This window comes from Lampetra planeri, chromosome 4 (genome assembly GCF_965212315.1).
Source record: "Lampetra planeri chromosome 4, kcLamPlan1.2.h2, whole genome shotgun sequence".
Classification (NCBI taxonomy): domain Eukaryota; kingdom Metazoa; phylum Chordata; class Hyperoartia; order Petromyzontiformes; family Petromyzontidae; genus Lampetra; species Lampetra planeri.
The window spans coordinates 31,638,264-31,659,421 of record NC_136110.1 but is presented as its reverse complement, the minus strand read 5'-3'; the positions used below and the strand labels follow the sequence as shown (position 1 = coordinate 31,659,421).

General features: G+C 59.0%; 1 protein-coding gene across 1 annotated transcript in view; it reads right to left on the bottom strand.

Moving 5' to 3' along the window:
• Window positions 1-897: 897 nt before the first annotated feature.
• The window catches only part of LOC144717946 (kinesin-like protein KIF13A), a 41,637-nt gene continuing 21,376 nt past the window's right edge, over window positions 898-21,158 (bottom strand). The window contains 25 exon segments of the mRNA XM_078593772.1: window positions 898-2,816; window positions 2,818-3,150; window positions 3,760-3,837; window positions 3,983-4,231; window positions 4,970-5,026; window positions 5,311-5,388; window positions 5,702-5,884; window positions 6,240-6,332; window positions 6,920-7,096; window positions 8,372-8,496; window positions 9,614-9,669; window positions 10,609-10,735; window positions 11,447-11,546; window positions 12,216-12,254; window positions 13,020-13,166; window positions 13,761-13,893; window positions 14,425-14,582; window positions 15,222-15,407; window positions 16,104-16,262; window positions 16,737-16,886; window positions 18,314-18,454; window positions 18,722-18,884; window positions 19,267-19,498; window positions 20,053-20,240; window positions 20,843-20,929. Of these exon segments, the coding sequence (XP_078449898.1) occupies window positions 2,076-2,816; window positions 2,818-3,150; window positions 3,760-3,837; window positions 3,983-4,231; window positions 4,970-5,026; window positions 5,311-5,388; window positions 5,702-5,884; window positions 6,240-6,332; window positions 6,920-7,096; window positions 8,372-8,496; window positions 9,614-9,669; window positions 10,609-10,735; window positions 11,447-11,546; window positions 12,216-12,254; window positions 13,020-13,166; window positions 13,761-13,893; window positions 14,425-14,582; window positions 15,222-15,407; window positions 16,104-16,262; window positions 16,737-16,886; window positions 18,314-18,454; window positions 18,722-18,884; window positions 19,267-19,498; window positions 20,053-20,240; window positions 20,843-20,929 (4,180 nt within the window). The 3' untranslated portion in view covers window positions 898-2,075.

Genomic DNA, 21,158 nt, shown 5'->3' with positions numbered 1-21,158 from the left:
TACCTGGTGCGGTGTGTAGTAAACATTGCCACTGGGGAGATAAATGCGGTCGGGCGTGGTGCTGGCCACCCACCCCTTCGTGTGCCGTGCCAGCCTTCATTAGGTGCTCACTTACAGCACTTGCCCCAACAGTCTGTTAAGGCTATACAGGGGACCTTTGTCTTTGACGTGATGTGACTGAGGTGTGATCCGAGCTTCCAAGATCACATTGCGGGTGATTTGGTCATCAGAGGCTTACCTAGCGTTACCATCCAGTGTGTAATGCACGTGGATTGAAAACGATGGATGGATGGTTACGCGCGAGCATACATTCGTGGCGAGTGATACGTGCGCGTAGAGTGCGACGAAGACCAAAGCCACGATCCGAGACCGTCACAGCTCAAGCTGATGTCCTGGTGGGGAGGAGGGGGGGGGCTGATGTCGGTAAGCCCCCCCCCCACCCCCCATTCCAGGGGTGAACGTCTGGGGCTGTTTCGTTGTAACAGGAACAAGATTCTGAATGCTATCCCACACACGGTTGTCCTCGGAGACGTTCAGTTCCCAATAATTTTACTTTCCGAGCCACACAAGATGACATCACGCGTACCGGGGAAGTGAGCCTCAAGGCGGTGGCCGAGGATCTATTTTAGCGCTGCATTTTTTAATTGCCAAATTTTGGACAAGCCATTTTTTCAATATGGCCAGATCAGGCAGGTCCTTGATCGCAAGGCCATTTTATATTAAAATTGTATCTATATAGGATAAACTTTAGATGGATTATCACACGGCTCCCCTCTGCTACAGATAAGATTGACACACAGACAGGCAAACAGCCAGACGTACAGAGCGAATGCTTTCACACTTTCACCCTCAGTTTGAAAGTGTTGAATAAAAAAAACGACGCCACAACAACAGCAGTGATGGTAATGCTCCGTAATTATTCTCCAGAAAATGCATTTCAACCGTGACAGCGGCGCCTAAACCCGGCCTTCTCCGAAGGTGTACAAACGAAGGGCAAGGCACGCTCGGCTCAGTGCATCTTTTCCACTCGATATATTGGCTTTCTTTTTTGTTTTAAATACTTTATACTTTACATTAACGTCGGGGAAATCACCACCGGGCGATCATTCACCCCACCAGGCACGAGTGTCGGTTTGTTCCCCAAGGATCCGGAGATTTCGCAACAGCAGTCCCTGGTTTTGCTTACTCTACACACCAGGGGTGGGGGGACACTTTCCTTACCGGGGGCCGCCACAGTAACGGAGCGTGCCCCTCGGCCACTGCTGTCTCCGCAAGAGGGCCGCCTGACCTTGCGGTGACGAGAAGCGACCACGCGCGCCCCGATTATAAACACGGTGTTGGCAGGTCTAAAATCACTCCTCTCTGTGGTGCCGATTAGTGCAGCTAAGATGTTTGGTGCAGCGATGCGACAGCCATCGGTTTGAGGGCCGATGGAAGCAATGAAGGCGCGGGCCAGACAAAGCCCGAGGGCTTGTGGGTTCCTCGCCTCTGATCGACAGCTTCTGGCAGCTTCTCTCCCAACATCCGCTCGTCACCACCCTCTACAGCTCCATGGGGGGCCACGCTACGGGCTCCAGGCAGTGACCACTGTCTACAGCAACCCAGCTACCACCCTCTGTGGTCCCTGAACTACCGGTAGCTACTCTCTACAGACCCAGCTGGCCACGGTATGGCGCCCCCAGGCAGGGTGTCTTTAGAGAGCCCCGGTAGGCAAACCCTACGTGGTGGCTTTGTGAGCGTCACTCCGCGGCTCAAGGCACATGGACGCAGGGCAGTGCGAGCTGGGGCCTCGCGGGCAGTGCGACGAGACCTCCGTTATTAAAAAGCTTCAGTTTTGTTAGTGTAGTAAAACGCAGAGTAAAACACATATAGTAAAACGCGTGGTAAACGGTGTAGTAAAACGCATTTCCCACCCCCCCGCCCCTCCCGCCTGTGCTGGCATTGCGGTGTAACACTCAACCGTTGTGGTTCCTTCAACCCAGGGGGAACCCCTTTTGATGATTTGGTAATACTCCTCCACACGCTCGCGCCGCAAAATCGGCGGGCGACCGGCACGGCCGAGGCGTCGCGAGAGCTCAGGTGACCCGCGACCGCCGGATATCGGCGCCGCCGCCGGCGCCGTCCCCCGCTCGTCCCGCGGACCTAGCCCCGCCACCGCCGCCGGGGAGCGGGGCGGCCGCCCCTCGGGCCCGCGTGCCGGGGGGTCGTGCCGCACCGCGCCGGCTCCTGGGGTTGGCCGCAGCCGCCGCCGGTGCGGGCGGCGCCCTCTTGTGGACTCGGGGAGCCGGGGGAGGCGAGGGGAGCCTCGCCACGGGGGAGGGCGGCGGCGGCGGCGTTGCCGCCGCACATTCCTCGTCCCCCGGCTCTTTCCCCTCGGTCCCCTGCCCCAGGGGGGGACCCTCCCCCTCCCCTCGCGGCTCAGTTCTCTCGGCGACGTCGCCGTGGTCGCTACAGTCCTCGACGTCGCTCTCGGCGTCCGTGTCGTCGCAATCTCCCACGCTGTTTTCGCCGTCCTTACTGCCGCGTCGGGCGCCGTCGTCGCGCCGCTGTCGCCGCCGGTGGTGGTGGTCGCACCCCTCCTGCTGCTGCTCCCCAGTTGCCCTGCAGGGCACATGTCGGTCACGCGCGTCGCATGCGCAGCTCCCCTCCGTGCCCGCCTCGGGCACCGCGGGCAGGCCATCCTCCCTGCTGGAGCGAGAACAACGCCCTCCTCCTCCTTCGTCATCGTCGTCGTCGTCGCCACGTTTGTCCCGAGAGGCCTCGGTCGCCTCTCTTCTGGGGTCGGCGACCTCCGACCCCGCGAGCTCCGGCGCCCCCCGCGGCACCGTCGCACAGCGTGGCGCTGGACGTGCTGTGGGAGAAGTAGCCGCTGGAGGAGAGGCTGCTGGCGGTGGGGCTGCGCGACACGGCCGCCGGCACCGCCGCGGGGCCTCCCAGCGCGGCCACGTCGAAGGCGGCCGTGCCCGAGCCGCCGCCGGCCGAGAAGCCGACGAACTCCGAGAATTCCCCTGCTCCTCCTCCTGCTGGGGGCGGAGTACTTGGTGGCGGTGCGGGTGACGCCACGGGGCCCGGGGCTCCCGACGTGGCGATGGTCGCAGCGGGACCCAGCTCGTTCTCCTCCTCCTCCTCGGACTCGGACGAGTCCCGAAGCTGCTCAGACCAACCGCGAATAAGGACAACGCCACCGGTGCCGAAGCACACGCGGACGTAAAGACCCCCCCCCCCCGCGCGAATCACACGCGTGTCAACACCCCAAGTCATGGGCATCGGAGCACCGGTGCGAGCTCAAAGCAGGCGAGAGCGCGCGAGATCGGACGGCAAACGGATCCGGCACAAAGCGTCCCTGGCTCGGTGAGAGCCGAGAGCCGGACCACAGCGGAGCCACGCCCAGGGCAGATCTGTCAATCACAGGCGCAGGAAGCCAAGGCGGACCGCGTCAAATCCCGTGACCGGCATGGCGAGTTTGAGATGCGGTTAACGGGCGGCAGTCACCGTGCGAGACACGGACAAGGGGGGATTGTGAATCCTGAGATCCCCAGTCAGGCACCAGATTGGACCGATAACCCAGCGAGCGGTGAGGCAGAGGGGTAGGACAGAAAATCAGGTCGGCATGCGGGGAGACAGGCAACCAAGCAACAAGCAGGAATGTGGGAGACAGAACAACCAGATAGACAGGCAGGTGGGTGGGTTCATGCAGGCAAAGCACGCACGCACGCACACACACACGCACACACACACAGGTGTAAGTTGTTGTTACACCTGCTGGTTGGAGGCGGGCGGAGGGCTGTCGTTAGGGCTTATGCCGAGGCATGGTTCAATGGCGCACACACACGGGTCCTGGAACACAGCACGGGTTAGCACACATTGGGGTCGGGTTAGGGTGTGGAGAGGTCGGGGCCAGGTGAGAGCACACGGGGCCGGGCCTGCGGTTGCCTAGGTCCTAGAGGGCCCCCGCGCGACGCTCCTTGCTCCTCGCCGTCACCTGTGGCCCCAGTAGCGGCCGCGCCTCGCGGGGTCGCTCCGACAAGCGGAGCTGCCGCGTCGGCATCAGCGCCTTCATCAGCCGCGGGGGCGGCGGCGGCGGCGGCGCCGGGGTGCGTGGCGCCGGCGGAGGGGGCTCCGTGGGGGGCGCGGAGTCGAAGGCCGGGGCGGCCGTGGTGGCCGTGGCGGGGGGGTCGTGACCCCGTGCGGCCCTCGAAATGTCCTGGAAGCTGTCCCAGTGCAGCTGCAACTTGCGGGAAAACGCACGCACACACCGTCGCGTGAACACGCTCACACGTGTACAGACGCACAGGTAAACGCGCGTAACGTCGCGTCCGTCAAGAGGGGAAGTACAGCGGCGTAGCTATTGACTGTGCAGGCGGTGCAGCTGCACCGGGGTCCACAGGCCAGAGAGGTCCGTTCCGGGCACCGTGCTGCTAAGAGCAGGGAAATTATGTTGGATAATCTAGAGTTGATTTAAAAAATATAAAATATACATTTTATTGTACGGTGCCCTAGAGTCTTTGTTTCTGTTTGTAGAGGAGGGTCTCATTTCATTCCTTGCACCGGGGCCCATGCCACCCACGCTACGCCACTGGAGATGCCCCCCCCCTGGCATTACTGTGTAGTGCAGTCCTATCCACACGGACAAAGAAAAAGATCCCCCATATAGCCTTCACAGACTGTTGGGGTAAGTACTGTTAGCGAGCAGCACCTATTAAGGCCGGCACGGCACACGAGGGGGTGGGTGGCCAACACCACGCCCAGCCGCCTTTGTCTCCCTAGTGACGATGTTTACACACTGCACCAGGACCGGCTCAAATAATCGTCGCCGGTGTTGATGGCTGTGAGCGGGATTCGAACCAGGGTCGCTGGGTTCGTAGCGTAGCGCGCCAAACAATAAACTTTCGCTACCCATTTCCACACGGACACACACACACGTGAACGTGCACGCCCGTGCTTGCACTCAGCAGACCGATACCCATACCTTGCTGTCGTCCTCCTCACAGCCGCCACTCAGATCCATCCGACTGCCACTCGACAGCTGCATTGCGAGCGACGCCAACACGGGCAGGGAGCGCGGGGCACAGACAGCGCGATGCGTTGGCACACGGGACTCGGATCGAAGGCCATCACAAATTTAGATGGATGTGTGCGCACGTGTGTGGGCGAGCGTGTGACATCGTGAGTAGGCATGTCCCTGTGTGTGTGTATGTCTCCGTGTGTTGAGTGTGTGTATGTCTCCGTGTGTGAGTGTGTGTATGTCTCTGTGTGTGTGTGTCTCTGTGTGTGTGTGTATGTCTCTGTGTGTGCGTGTGTCCCACTCACCCGCTGCATGTTGCTGCTGCTGCTACTCCTACGGCTGGGTCGGCCCTTGGCGGCCAAACTCTCCCTGACGACCACCTCCTGCACACACGACACGCCGAGTACAAGTCACTTCCTGCTCCCTCCAGCACCGAGCCATTGGCACTCATCGGTGCTATGGTCAGTGTTGCAGTCAGAGCTATGGTTAGTGTTGCAGTCAGAGCTATGGTTAGTGTTGCAGTCAGAGCTATGGTTAGTGTTGCAGTCAGAGCTATGGTTAGTGTTGCAGTCAGAGCTATGGTTAGTGTTGCAGTCAGAGCTATGGTTATTGTTGGGGGTAATGTTCCGGTTCATGTGAGCGCTACGGTAGGAGCGAGGGGCTGCGCTCTTCCGCGGGGGAGGGCGGCCGCTGCACCTGTCGGAGGCGGTCGAGGCCCAGGATGCTCTCCACTCCCAGCACCCCGCGTGCGTACGTCTCCATGTAGCCGTCCCCTCCCCCCCACGGCTCCTCATCCCCCTCCTCCCCCGCACCGGCCACCTCGCCGCCCCTCGCCGCCATCAGCGCCAGCGTCTCCCGCTCCTCGGGCTCCTCCGACGCCTGCCGCAGGCCGAGACATGTGCACGGGCGGACGCTCGCAGGGCAACGCTGGCACGGGTGGCATGGCCGTCAACCCACACGGTTTACCCGTAATTCTTGCACGGGGAAATTGAGTTTGCAGGTCCATACGGCGACACAGCCGTTTAAATACGGGCAACATTTTTTTTGTCTAGTTGTGTTTCTCCCTTGTGATGGGACTTTGTAGGATGAACGTTGAGATTTATAAGGGGCAGGGGGTGACCAAGAAGGTCTGAATTGGTCTGTGATAAGGTAGGGCACTGATAAGGGGTTGACAGGTAGGGGGTGAACACTTGTGCGGTATGTGGCGGTGCGGTGTGTGGAGCGCGGAAACTACCGTGGGAATGTTGGACACGATCTCGTAAGTAACCCCTGTGCTGCGCTGGCTAATCCGTGACGACATCCTCCGCTTGAGGCTCTGCGTGAAACTCTGATGAATCAAGCGCAGCGCAAAGCAACATCAGCATCTCCACCCATGCGCTGTCTGTAAAACGCACACGCAATCTATACGCACACACACACACACTGTCTATAGATGCACAAATACAGTTAATCACAACAGCCACCATTTGCCACTACAGTGCTTGTGCCAGGCTAGGTGCACTGAGGCCACGTGAAGTGTCGAAGGCTCGCTGGCAGGAAGTCACGGGACAGACCCAGGTGCCATGGGTTGATTGATTTACTCTTTTTCAGCAGGGTCCTGCACTGGGTTGTTAATTTAAGGATGTTTTCAGCCAATTAATGAGAGCATGCAGAGCAAACCCAGGGGTGCAAGGGGACAACACTCTATCCCCATAGGGATGGAAATATACAGCGATGAGTCCACTTGCTGTACTGCCTTCTCCTGGCAACTCCTCGACGCCCACGGGAAGGGAGTTCCACAACATCTGCGCGGTGATCCACCAACCCTCGCTGCTGCCTCCCACAGTGCTGGATCACAGACCACGTCCAGCACAGCCACCACTGTTGTAGAAGCACACAGACGCACGCACGCACGCTCGACGCGCACGCACTCGCCTGCTTGTTGTAGACGCACACGCACACGCGCTTGCGCAGCACCATCTCCATGGCGGCGGGGTGGCTCAGTTGCACGGTCGCCTTGGCGATGAGGTAGATGCGCTCCGTTGCCGCGGTGATCTTGTTGAGGTGCGGCGAGTCGTGCAGCGACGAGTCCCACGAGGCCACGGCGCACACCTGGGGCAGCCGGCACGGTGGAGCGTGGGGACAGGTGCGGTAGTGTAGCGGCTAGCGCGCTGCGCGATGAACCTGGCGACCCGGGTTCGATTCCCGCTCACGGCCAACACCGGTGACGATTATCTGAACCGGTCCTGGGCCTCCCCTAGGTCGACTCAGCCTCAAATGCGTACCCGGTGCAGTGTGTAAACATCGCCACTGGGGAGACAAAGGCGGTCGGGCGTGGTGCTGGCCACCCACCCCCTCGTGTACCGTTCCGGCCTTCATAGGTGCTCGCTAACAGCACTTGCCCCTACAGTCTGTTAAGGCTATACGGGGGATCTTTGTCCTTATCTTTGTGCGCGTGTCGGTTTATGCGTAGGGGCGTCTGTGTGTGTGTGCCCTTGTGGCATTTTAGTTTGTTGTCCGTCCCCCGAACCTTTCGACTAGCACGGTTGGCTACATGCGGTGCGAAAGACGTTCAACGTACATACATACATAGGCAGCGGTTAGCGTGCAGCACCACAAACCCGTTGAGCCAAGATCGAATCCCGCTCACGGCCACCAATACCAGTGATGATCATCTCAACCGGTTCTGAAGCTCCCCAAGGGTCGACTCAGCCTCAAATGAGTACCTGGTGCGACGTATAAACATCGCCACTCGGGAAACAAAGGCGGTCAGGCGTGGTGCTGGTGACCCACCCCCTCGTGTACCGTGCCGGTCTTCATTAGGTGCTTGCTAACAGTAGTTGCCCAATCTGCCAGTGTGTTCCGTGTGTCAGTATGTACTCATGTGTACCTGTACACCAGTGTGTACCCGTGTGTATCCGTGTGTACCAGTACGCCAATGTGTATTCGTGTGTATCCGTGTGTACCTGTACACCAGTGTGTACCCGTGTGTACCTGTACACCAGTGTGTATTCGTGTGTATCCGTGTGTACCTGTACACCAGTGTGTATTCGTGTGTATCCGTGTGTACCTGTACACCAGTGTGTATCCGTGTGTATCCGTGTGTACCAGTACGCCAATGTGTATCCGTGTGTATCCGTGTGTACCTGTACACCAGTGTGTACCCGTGTTCCCGTGTGTACCTGTACACCAGTGTGTATCCGTGTGTATCCGTGTGTACCTGTACACCAGTGTGTATCCGTGTGTATCTGTGTGTACCTGTACACCGGTGTGTACCCGTGTTCCCGTGTGTACCTGTACACCAGTGTGTATCCGTGTGTACCTGTACACCAGTGTGTACCCGTGTTCCCGTGTGTGTCACCGTGTCACCGTGTACGAGCAGCTCACCTGGCTGTCCGAGTGCCGCACGATGGGCAGGCAGTAGAAGGGGCTGCCGAGCTCTTTGGGCAGAATGGAGTTGGTCCCGGCCGCGTAGCGCCCGGTCAACAGCTCCTGCGAGCTCAGGTCCTCCGCTACACCGTACACACGCACGCAAGCACAGCACGCGTATCGGAGCATACACATTGACACACACACACACGAAGTCCTTACACACACGCGAGCGGAAACAGGCAAAGACATGCGCACACACACCCACCACACAGGCACACACACACACACCCACCACACAGGCACACACACAGACACCCACCACACAGGCACGCACACACACACCCACCACACAGGCACACACACAGACACCCACCACACAGGCACACACACACACACACCCACCACACAGGCACACACAGACACCCACCACACAGGCACACACACACACACCCACCACACAGGCACACACACGGCACATGTCTCAGAACGTTCGCATTTTTGACAAGACAAAGATCCCCCGTATAGCCTTAACAGACTGTTGGGGCAAGTGCTGTTAGCGAGCATCTATGAAGGCCAGCATGACACACGAGGGAGTGGGTGGCCAGCACCACGTCCGGCCGCCTTCATCTCCCCAGTGGCGATATTTACACTCCGCACCAGGTACTCATTTGAGGCCGAGACGACCTTGGAGAGGCCCAGCACCGGTTCAGATAATCGCCCCTAGTGATAGTTGTGAGCGGGAATCGAACTCGGATCCCCGGAGTTCGTAGCGCAGCGCGCTAACCACTGTTCCCCACACACTATTTAAAAACTACTACTAAACTATTTTTTATTTTACCAGGTAAGGCCCACTGAGCTGTATAGATCTTTTTCAGAAGCGACCTGGCCACAAATGATAGCTTAACCAAGTGGCTCATCATGTGGACATTTATAGTAGCCAAATACTCTAAACGCGTGATGTCGAGTCTAAATGTGGAGGGAAAACCCGGAGGACCCGGAGAAAAGTCCACGTGACCACGGGGAGAGAGACACCACAAACTCCAAATATACAGCAGGCGTCAGGGTCGGGATCGAATCCACGACCTCCTGTATACCAGGCGAGGTAGTTAACACGCACAAGCAAGTGCACGCACACAGCCAAGCTGCGGGCAAGGCAGTAACACTGGAGGGAAGTGGAGAGCCCCAGCACACCCCCCTCGTACCCCCTCCCCCCTCCCCACAACACCCCCCCCCCCCACACAGAGGGTCGCCGCTCACCGTTGAGATCGAGGAAGAGAACTGGGATGTGTTTCTCCATACCGGGCGGGGGGGTCCTGCACAAACACAAGAAGACAAAGATCCCCCACGTAGCCCTTCTTAAAGACCACTGAGGGCATGCGCTGTTCTAGCGAGCCCCCTTTCAGGCTGGTGCGACACACCAGGAGGCGGTGTGGTCTGAGCCACAGCCAGGCGTTTTTATCCTGCACCATTGAAGGCCGTGTCAAGCTAGCGAAGGCCCATGAAGGGTTCAGATGTCACCCGCACTTCATTTTAGCCGTGGCTAGCAGTGCAGTGCGTGAACCACCATGTTACTGCGTGCATGTACACGCCGACAATACGCACAGGCACGCACAGGTGAGAGCATACGCGAGTGCATGTCTGAGTCTGTGTGTCAACGCACATGCACACATGTACACAACGAAGATCCCTCGTATAGCCTTCAACAGACTTTTGGGGCAACCTGTGCAGGCCGGCACGGCTCACGAGGCGGTGGTGTAGCCAGGATGATGCCCGGCCACCGTTGGCTCCCCAGTGCTGATGTTTACACACCACACCAGGTACCAATTCAAGGCCGAGTCGATCTAGGTGAGGTCCAGGACCGATTCAGATATTCACCACTCGTGTTGGCCGGGAATCAAATTTGGGTCGCCGGGTTCGTATCGCGGAGCATTAACCACCGCACCACCGCTCTCCGTACAGAGGCGTGTGCGCACATGTACACACGCGCACACACACACACATACACACGCGCACACACACACACACACGCGCACCGACACTGCCGTTGCTTTTGTGTTTTTTAACAAGAGTGCGGCACAGAGCGCGAGCGATAAGAGGGGTTCATGGATATCCCGCGGTGCTCACAAGGCAGGAGAAGGGGACAGAGGTAGGCTCACTGCCCGACCGGCGTAGGGATAACGATCGGGAGCAAGGCATTTTTATGGGAAGTGAAGGAAAAGGGGAAAGAGGGGGGGAGGGGGGGTCGTCGTTACCAGTCAGCGGGCGCCCCTGGGATGCCGCTGCCCGGAGACGGCACGAGCACCGCGTTGCGCTCCTCGGTGAGGCTCACCCACTGGTCGACGAGCCGCACCTCCCGCTCCTCGTCGCCGGCGCATTTGTCTGCCGCCCGCAAGCACCCCCGCGGCAAGGGGTTAAGACAAAGACCCACCGTCGTATCGAGTGCCGTTCACAAGCACCTACACGTCGGACGGTGGCGGTGGTGGCTACGCTGTGGAGGCAGCAGCAGCAGCGATGGTTGGTGGATCACGGTACACGTGGCTGTGGAACTCCCCGCGGGGGTCGAGGAGGAGCCATAACCTGAGTCGTCAGGAGAAGGCGGTCTAGCAAGCTGACTAATCGCCATCTGTTTTCATCCGTACGGGGATGAAGTGTTGCCACCTTTCGCGAGGTGGGGGTTTTCTCCGGGTGCTCGGGATTCCTCCCACTGCATGTGTAAACAAATTGTCTTTTTGTTGCTGCTTTGCTCACGGCACCACAAATAGACAGCTGGGAAAACTGGCTGAACGGGATCATCCGTGTAACAAATTAAATCAATTAAAACGAACTCAATTTGGCTGGAAACATAAAATAAAAATAAAACCCAAAGCAGGACCACCCTAAAAAAGAGTCCCAATCATAATTTAAATTCTATCTTATGAAGGCCAGTATGGAGCACAGGGAGGTGGGTGTGGCCAGGAACACGCCCGGCCACCTTTGTCTCCCCCAGTGCTAATGCTTACACACCGCACCAGGTACTTATATTAGGCCAGATTGATCTCGGCGAGTCCCGGCCATCCTCCCAACCACTCCGCTCTGCTCGCGCACACCCACCTGGCTTGTTGATGACGCGCCGCATCTGCGCGCCCATGTACTCTTTGCGCTTCATGAGGGCCTCGGTCCAGCGCTCTCTCAGGTAGCTGAGATCCTCCTCCTGGAGGGTGGGGTGAGGGGTGGGGGGTGGGAGGGGGAGTAACGTGACGCCGACGGGACGAGCGACTCGCCGCAGCGACACATACGGCGGCGGCGGCGCGCCCGGTCCTAGAATCGTGACGGATCCGGGCGGCGCGCACGGGGCACAGACACGGACGGGTCAGGCAGGAGCAGCGGCATCATGCCGCACGGCGGGGAGGGTAGTGGGGAGAGGGGGCCGGGGAGTGGGGGGGTACGGGGTGAGAGGGTCAGCAGGCACGTTAAACATTCGCTCTGCTGTGCGCGTGGAAGGATCCGAGTGAGTGGTTGCCTGTTAATAAAAAAAAAATCCACCGGCGTGCGCTTTAATTTCAATCGGGTCTGCGAAGCAACAATCGGGGCGAGCGAGGGCACGACTCACGATGGCGCGCGGCGAGCAGGGCGCTTGTTAGGCCACGGCCGCGCGTGGTAGCGCGTGGTAGCGCAAGCTCGCGCGGGGCAGGCGGGCACGCACGGGGACGCACGGGCACGCACATGCTCGTGCAAGGTGGGTGTGAGCGAGCGCTGTTAGTGGGCGCGTGCGGTGCCAGCGGCTCGACTTCATTCGGGGTCTCCGCGGCTCTGCGTGCTCACGAGCACCGGGGACACCATGCGGGGGTGCAGGGGTGGGGGGCGACGACCGACGCGATACCTGGTAACTATCCAACTCCTTGGGATCTCCCTCCTCACTCTGGCAGGGGACAGCACGCGAGTTACGACGACACAAAAAGAGAACAACTGCATTAGGGGAGCTGCGATACCATGAGCGCGATGGTGTGTGCAGGTGTGCAGGTGTGTGCAGGTGTGCAGGTGTGTTCAGGTGTGTGCAGGTGTGCACGAGCGTGCAAATTTGACCCACGTCTGTGCATGCGTGTGTGCATTTGGGTGCTCGCTAACAGCACTTGCCCAACAGTCTGCTAAGGCTATACGGGGGGATCTTTGTCTTTGTGCTTGTGTGTGTACAAGTTCACGCGCCTGTGTTGTGTGTGCCCGTGTGCACGTATGTTTGTGTTTGTTAAATGCACGAGTGTGCATGTGTGCACGCTTTCGTATATGAACCATATGGCGGGACCTCGGGGTGCCGAATAAACGGAAGTCAAAATCGTAATTAATTTCTGGCGACTCCGTCCCACCGCGCACATAAACGCCGCGACCCGCCTGGCGCGGATCATTCTGTTGCTGTGTCGTCCAAGCGCAGCGAGGACGAATGCGCACAAGAAACTAAACTTTTAAACTTTGATTAACGCATCGTGTAAAGCTCGTCGAGAGGAATAGATTGCCGTATTGTTCGCCTTCAACAGGCATAAAATGACGTCGCAACGCAATTTACGTGAGAGCCGGGGGCTTAAGGGACCCCGGAGTCCCACCATGAGGTTTATTATGTCTGTCCGCCCCCTCCACCCCCGCATCAGCTGGGTGGAGCCTCGGCACCCTGCTGGTGGCGGGCGCCACTCGCCTGGTACGAGTCGAGGGGTCGCTGGAGGCGACTGCAACGGGCGGTGATGCCGCCAACGGCGATGGAGAGCACCTCCTCGGGGACGATGGGCAGGGTCCCCGACTGCTGCACCCCCCGCACGCTCACCTGCACGCGGCGCGACTGGCCCTGCACGCGCGCACGCAGACAACGCGCGGCGTCGGCAACGGTGGCGTCCGTCGGCGGTGGCGCCGGCCAATCGCGACAGTCGAAACGGCGGAGGTGTCAAGCTACGCGTCGTTGGCAGGAGGTCAAGGGACAGACCCCGGTGTTATTGGTCGACTGACTGACATGACTGGCAGATGCAGCAGCTGTGCTCCCTACCGTGCCAACTTGCTGCGTTTTATCCACAACGGCGCTCTGCTCGTTGTTGCGAGCGTGGCTCCAACTGCCCAGGAAGATCCTTCACGAGCCTCCTCGTTAGGGGCGGATCTCAACGCCGCAGGTACAAGCCATCGGCAAGTCCAATCAGCTCCGCGTCCTTCCGTACCACATCAGCCCATCTCTTCTCCAGCCTGTGCCATGCCCGTTTAGACCCCTCTAAGCAGTCAAACAGAAGCTGCTTGGGCGCGCGGTGGCCGTGCGTTCGGGCTGTACGCTGGCTTCTGCTCTCGTCGCTCGGGGTCTGGTCGGTGCTGGAGGAGAGCGAGGACCGGACGCAATGTGCGTGTGGAGAGGCGTCTGCGCGTGCGTGCGAGGTTGGGGCGTGCAGTCCGCGCGCACCTGTCTCAGCTGGTACACGCCTCCCGTGTGCACGTCGCGGGCCTGCGTCACCTCCACGGGCGAGTACTCCCCCTCCTCGTTCAGCTCCTGAATCTCAACCCACAGCTCCAGCTTGCGCGTCACCTCCCCCCACCTGCAAAATGAAAACAAACCTTCGCTCAGCGGCAGGTCGCTCGTTCCGCTCTGCTGCCCTCATTGCCCGCAACCATCCAGGTCCATGCTTGAGCGCTTCCCTTTTGGCCCCTCCGCCAGTGACAAACTGCTTCTCCATTAATTAAACGTGCTCTGTACAGGTTTTGGAGTTGCGGTCACATTTCAAACGTGAAACAAAGATGTTTCTAAACATAAGCGTGCGTGTGTGCGTGCGTGCGTCTCCGTAAGTGGGGAATGGTAGTGTTGTGGTTAGCACACTCTGCTGAGAACTGACCGACCCAAGTTCGATTACCGCTCATGGCCAAACTTGGCGACGAATTTCTGAACCAGGCTTGGAGCCTCTCAGAGGTCAACTGGCGCTGTGTGTAAACATCGCCACCGGGGAGCCAAAGACGGCCGGCCGTGATGCTGGCCACCCAACTCCTAGCGCGCCGTTGCCGGCCTTCATAGCTGCTCGCTAAAAGCACCTCGCCCCAACGGTCTGCTGGGATCTTCATCGTTGTGTGCGTACCGGTCACGCAGTGAGCGCGTCTTGGCCTGCAGCGTGGTGAACTCCCAGGGCGGTCGCGAGCCGGCCGCACCCCCGTGCATGTGACCCCACACCTCCACGGACAGGGCCCCGTCCATCATGAACTCCAGGAAGTCCTCCGTCACATTCACCACAAACTCCTGACAACACCGACGACAAAAAATCCCCCTTGTGTAGCCATTAACAGACTGTTGGGGAGAGTGCTGTTAGCGAGCACCTATGACGGCCGGCACAGCAAACGTTTGGAAGGGCGGCCAGCACCACGCCCGCCCACCCACCTTTGTCTCTCCAGTGCTGATGTTTTTACACACTGCACCAATTACTAATTTAAGGGTTGAGTTGACCTACCGCAAGCCCAGGACCGGTTCAGATATTCGTCACCGATGTTGGCTGCGAGCAGCAACTGAACAAAAGTCGCCACACGTTCGTAGTGTGGTGTGCTAACCACTGCACCACCGCTCCCCAACCCCGCCCCAGAAACAAGACACACACACACACAGTGGTTGACTCCTCAGGGTCACTATAAAAATAGTGGCCACTCCCGAAGGCAGGAAAACCACCTTCCAAAAAGCCACGCCCGGCGATACCGCTGAGGTCAGCAAGTCCCGCCCATCACCTCCTGTCCAGCGGCACATGTGTTGAAACCTTGTTGGTGTTATCTGCTCCGCCGAGTGATTGAACCCCATAATTGGCAGAGTGATCGATTACTTAAACAATTACAGAGCTCCGCTCCGGATGCCTGGCCCTGCTCTTCCGTGTGACCGCCCCGCATCGCTCACCTTGCAGTGGCCGAACTTGACGGAACAGGAGGGGGCCGAGGGGGCTGTGGGGGTGGAGGGGGAGCGCGAGTCGGGGCCCAGCGCGGGCGGCACCACCGTGGCCTCGGGGTGGTCCCAGAGCCAGTACTGGCAGAAGACGAAGTTGGTGAGAGCCGGGGGCAGCCCCGTAGCCTCGCGGATCTTCACCTGATGGTCACACGCAAGAGCCGTGTGACGGAAGCGCACAATCTTGTTAAGTACAAACAAAGATCCCCCGTATAGCCTTAACACACTGTTGGGGCAAGTGCTGTTAGCGAGAAGCAAACATGAAGGCTGACATGGCACACGAGGGGGTGGGTGGCCAACACCACGCCGGGTCGCCTTTGTCTCTCCTTCGTGGCGATACGTACACACCGCACCAGGTACTCAACAATAACAACCGCTAGACAACCTGGCACAAGCCAGGCCACTTAGTCTGCAACACTTTGAGGCGACGTGACGTGTCAATGGTCATGGAATAGACCCAGGTGCCACGTCACAAAGCCGTGTCAGACACATTGCACAGAGGGCCACGTCACGCACACGCCATGCCAGACACACAGTCACGTCACACACACACACACAGTCGCGTGACGCATACACAAGTAAATATAAACATACAAACACACACAACGATGTCACACATATCTGCAAGGTTTACAAGATGTTACAAACAGCATTACACACACACAGCGTGACTGGACATCTGTGAAAAAAAGCTTTATAGTTCATTGGATTCCTCCAGGATAAATAAATATTCTGATTCCTGATTCTATTACATAAATAACATTACGATCCCATTGCTCATGGGAGTGCCGAAATGTGGGATGGGATGGGGGATGGGGGATGGGGGGGGCCGCTCACCCTGCAGATGAGGCGGCGTGGGGGGCTCCCGTCCCCCTCGCACTCGTCGCACACTCCGCTCTCGCTCGAGTTCTCCGAGCCCCCCTCCTCGCCGCCCCCAAACCGGTCGGGCACGGCCCCCCCCACGCGCTCCAGCTCCACGTGCAGGCGCCCAGCCACCTGTACGCGCACACACACACACGCGCACACACACAGGCACGCGCACACACACACAGTCACACACACACGCACGCACACACACACACAGTCACACACACACACACAGTCACACACAGTCACACAGTCACACACAAAGACAACGATCCAGTGTGTGGCCTTTAAAGGACTGTGGTGGGGTCAAGTGCTGTTAGCGAGCACCTACGAAGGCCGGCAAGGCGCACGTGGGGGTCTGTGGGTCCACACCGCCCCCCCGGCCGCCTTTATCTCCGCAGTGCCGATGTTTACACTCCGCACGAGGTGTGCGTTGAAGGCCGAGTCGCCCGAGGAAAGGCCCAGGACCGGTTCAGACATCACGGACGTTGGTCGTGAGTGGGAATCGAATGCGGGCCGCCGCCGGTTTCGCAGCGCAGTGAGCGAGCCACTTGCCCTGCCGCTCTCCACGTGTGCACAGGAGACGAGGCGGCGCACGCTCACCTCGCCCTGCTGGCTGATGATGGGCGCCGCGTACTGCAGCGTCACGTCGTGGTACAGGCACTCCAGGAACACGTTGGCCACGCCGATCAGCTTCTGGTTCTCCTGGGCCTCGAAGAACGGGTCGGCTTGACGGCCCCAGCCGGCTCCCTCCTGCACACGGTACACCAAAGACAAAGATCCCCCGTGTAGCCTTAATAGCCTGGAAGGGGCAAGCGCTGTTCGCGAGCACCTACGAAGGCTGGTACAGCACACAAGGTGGCCAGCACCACGCCCCCGCCGCCTTTGTCTCCTTAGTGGTGATGTTTACACACCGCACCAGGTACTCATTTGAGGCCGAGTCGACCTAGGTGAGGCCCCAGGGCCGGTTCCGATATTCAGTTATCGGTCGTAAGCGGAGATCAAACCCAGGTTGCCGGGTTCGCAGTGCGGTGCGCTAACCACTGCAACACTGCTCCCCACGCAAACACACACGATGAGACGCACAGCACAGCAGGACTGGGGCAAGGGTGACACAGAGCGGGGCAGTGTGACCAACACACACACACAGGGCTGACCTAGGGGTGGCGCTTGCAACACACACTCACCACGGCAAGAGTTGTACAGGATCAGTGCCACGGCGACAACAGCAGCAGCCAGCGAGACACGTGGTCAAACTGTAACCGATGGTGGAATCATTTGTACAAATAATTAATAATAAGTAAATAAAAGGTTGCTATCTGTGCAGTTCGTATAACGCAAGGGTGGTAGTAGTTGATTTAGAGTCAAGAAGCTCTTAAATCGGGTTTCATCAACAGCAACAAAAACACCGCTGCTTCTCAGACATACGCAACATGTCGCAGTAAAAATAAATGAATAATAAAAAAAGGACAAATAAGCGAAATAAAAAAAGGACAGAAAATCATCACGAAGAAACCCATTGTGTTCCACAGACAGAGTCTGCAGTGGAGGAGGTGAGGGGGTCCATGTTGATCGATTTTAGGTGAATTCATTCATATTTGGCAAAAAAAATGTTTACGTCCACCTACGAGCGAAGTGACGGGCGCGTGGTAGTACTTTACAGTTAATCCTCAGCACGGTATTAACCAGGGCGGCCGGCCGGATTCCAAACCGCGAACCCTCTGCAATAAAGCAGTAAAAGCCAACACCGCTGGGCCACGTCGCCGCCTCTCAACAAACCGATCGTCAGTGTCCGCGCGGTGGTGATATGTTAACTACCTCGCCTAGTATACAGGAGATCGTGGGTTTGATCCCGACTCCGATGCCTGTATATTTGGAGTTTTGCGGTCTCTCTCACCGTGGTTGCGTGGATTTATCTCCGGGTCCTCCGGTTTTCCCCTCCACATTTTTAAATACCAACACGCGTTTATTCGGCTGCTATCAATTTGGCTGCTATTAATGTCCACATGGCAAGCCACCTCGTTGAAGCTATCGCTTGTGGCCAGGTCGCTTGTGGAAAGAAAAAGACCTATGCAGCTCAGTGGGCCTTACCTGGTAACATAATAAAAAATAGTTCAGCGTTAGTTTCACGCCGATAACGACCGGTAATGCGGCGAGCAGGGAAGGGCGCGGGGACTCACGGCGGGATGCTGCTCACGCCACGCCTGGTACAGCTCCCGCATGTCCACCAGCTTGTTCTCCAGCTTCTCCACGCCCCACACCTGCGTGCCCCTCCCCTCCCTCCTCACCTGCACGGCCGCCTCGCTCACCATGCCCCCCCTCTGTGGCGCGCGCACACGGCGTACGAGCACGCGCAGAGACAAAGACAAAGGTCCACCCGTGTAGCCTTAACGGACTGTTGGGGCAAGTGCTGTTAAACGAAGGCTGGCACAGCACGCGAGGGGCTGGGTGGCCAGCACCACACGCCCGACACGCACACACACGCTCACACGGATTCACAGTGCTCATGCACGCGCACACACACACACACTCATACAACATGCATCTCGCCAAGGGTGCGGTGTGTCGAGCGCCGCGAGCGTTGGTACCTTGCGGTTGGCGCTGAGATTGTGCGCTGGGATCTGCAGCGTGACCTGGTACTCGGTGTTCCTCCCCATCTCGCCGGCGAGGAAGTTCGCCTCGCGCACCAGGGCGTCGGTGCGCACCACCTGCTCACGTAGCCTTGCCAGGCTGAGCCTGAACACCTGGTCCCTGCGCACACAAACACAAATAAAGATCCCCCGCCAAGAGCCTAAACAGACCCAGAGGGCGAGTGATGTTAGCGAGCACCGATGAAGGCCGGCATATGGTACACCACGTCCAGCCGTCTTTGTCCCTACACCATGCACCAGGTACTCATTTAAGGCTGAGTTCACACACATATATAAGTGCACTGAACTACACAGACTCACAATCACTCCATCACCCGTACACACACTGTTTTATCGCGGTCGGCTACGTAGTGCGCGAAAGAAGTTCAACGTCCATACATAACCACGCGGCTCGGCACACGCACGCCACCGGCACGGGGTCAGCACGGCGACGCGAGCAGCAGACAGCGCGGCGTCCGCACCGCTGGCGCCGAGCCCCCTACCTCTCCTCCGCCCACTGTCGGAGCCGGTTGGAGGTCCCAGGGGTCGGGGGAGACAGCAGCGTGGCGCGGGCGCCACTGGCGGGGGCTCGCGACGGAGACAGCGACTCGGGGGGCAGCTGCTGGCGCAGCGAGTCGAGCTGGCGCTCGTAGAGCTCGCGCTGGCGCTGCAGGGCCGAGCGCTTCTCCTGCTCGTGCTGGCGCTCCAGCGAGCCCAGCAGGCTGGCGACGGGGTCTGGCGATCACGACATGGAGCGCTCGATTACAATGTATCGTGCGTCAATGGACTCATGCGACTTAACTGTCCCTGATTTACAAAGCAGGGAGTGATCTCAACGTGTTATGAATGATCCAGGAGGCTGGCTCTGCTCGCCGAAACAATAACATAATTATAATCGGCGCGTCGTTAAACCGCTCGGATACAACGTGGCCGTGCTGGGTGGCGGAGGGTTACACGACAACCAAAATTGGCCACGTCATTACGCGACCTAAAAAACACACAAACAAAATAGTGACGTCGGCCACGGGGAAAGAAAAACACACCGACGCGTCAACTGGCCGGCCGCCAGGTGGCGAGCGAGCAGCGCACGCACACCGACTCACGCACACCGACACACGCACACCGACTCACGCACACCGACGCACGCACACCGACTCACGCACACCGACGCACGCACACCGACTCGCGCACACCGACTCACGCACACCGACGCGCGCACACCGACGCACGCACACCGACGCACGCACACCGACTCACGCACACCGACGCACGCACACCGACGCACGCACCGTCGTTGCCGAGCGCCTTCATCATGACCTCGGTTCGCGCGAACTCGAAGCTGCAGTCGTACTCGGAGGAGACCTCGCTGCCCGGGGAGCCGCCCACGCTGCCGCTCTCCCAGTCGGACGCCTCCGGCGCGTCCGCCCCCCCGCCGTCCCGCGCGCGCGTCCGCCGCTTGTGCCCGGGAAGGTTTATTCTGCGCCGACACGTGCGGTGGGTGCGGGTGGTGGTGGTGGTGGGTGTGGGGGGGGGCACACGGTACCGCCGCGCAAGTCACCCCCCGCCCCCACGAGGTCGGGTGGCCCGAAACGATTGATTTTATTACAGAAAATTATTTCTTGCTGTCCCACCTGATGATGGAGGCTTGTGGTGCTTCCGAAACGTCGTGATTTGATTTCAAATTATTTTTAATTTATTTATTTATTTTTATTTTATACCTACGCGAATTTACCGAACGAACTAAAGAGTATGTTTTGAAATTGCACATCTTTAACTACAAATAATAATAAAATGTCATATGGGATGCTGCCGTGGTGTACTGGTCAGCATTGCGAGATTCCATCAACTTTCCACAATCCCCTCCCCCGCCCCCCACCGCCTCCGTCCACAGCGGATCGCCAGGCCACGAGAGGAAGGTCGCTCGCTTGGAGGCTTGGGGCCAGGAGGCGCCTGGGCTGTGTTGGGATGCCGTGCTCCGTCTCGATGTGCGCTCCCCCCCCCCCCCACCGCGCTTGCCGTGTCGCCAGGCGAGAGCGTGAGGGTGCGTGTGCGACGCCTGTGCGCGTGCGGCCGTGTCACCTGAAGAAGTGGTTGTTCCCCCACAGGATGCGGTCTCCGTGCCACAGCGGCGTCGCGCTCGTCACAACCGCCCCGTTCACGCACGTGCTGCACGGCCCACGCACACAAAAGACAAAGATCACCATGTAGCCTTCAGTGAACCGTTGGGGGCAAGGGCGGATAGTGAGCGTCTTTTGAGGTTGGCACACCGCACGAGGGGCCAGTGTGGCCAGCACCATGCCCGGCGGTGCCGAAGTTCGTGCACCGAGCCAAGGCCCAGTACCGGATCAAATTTTTCGGCACCGACGTTGATCGTCACAAGGAACCGAAGTCAAGT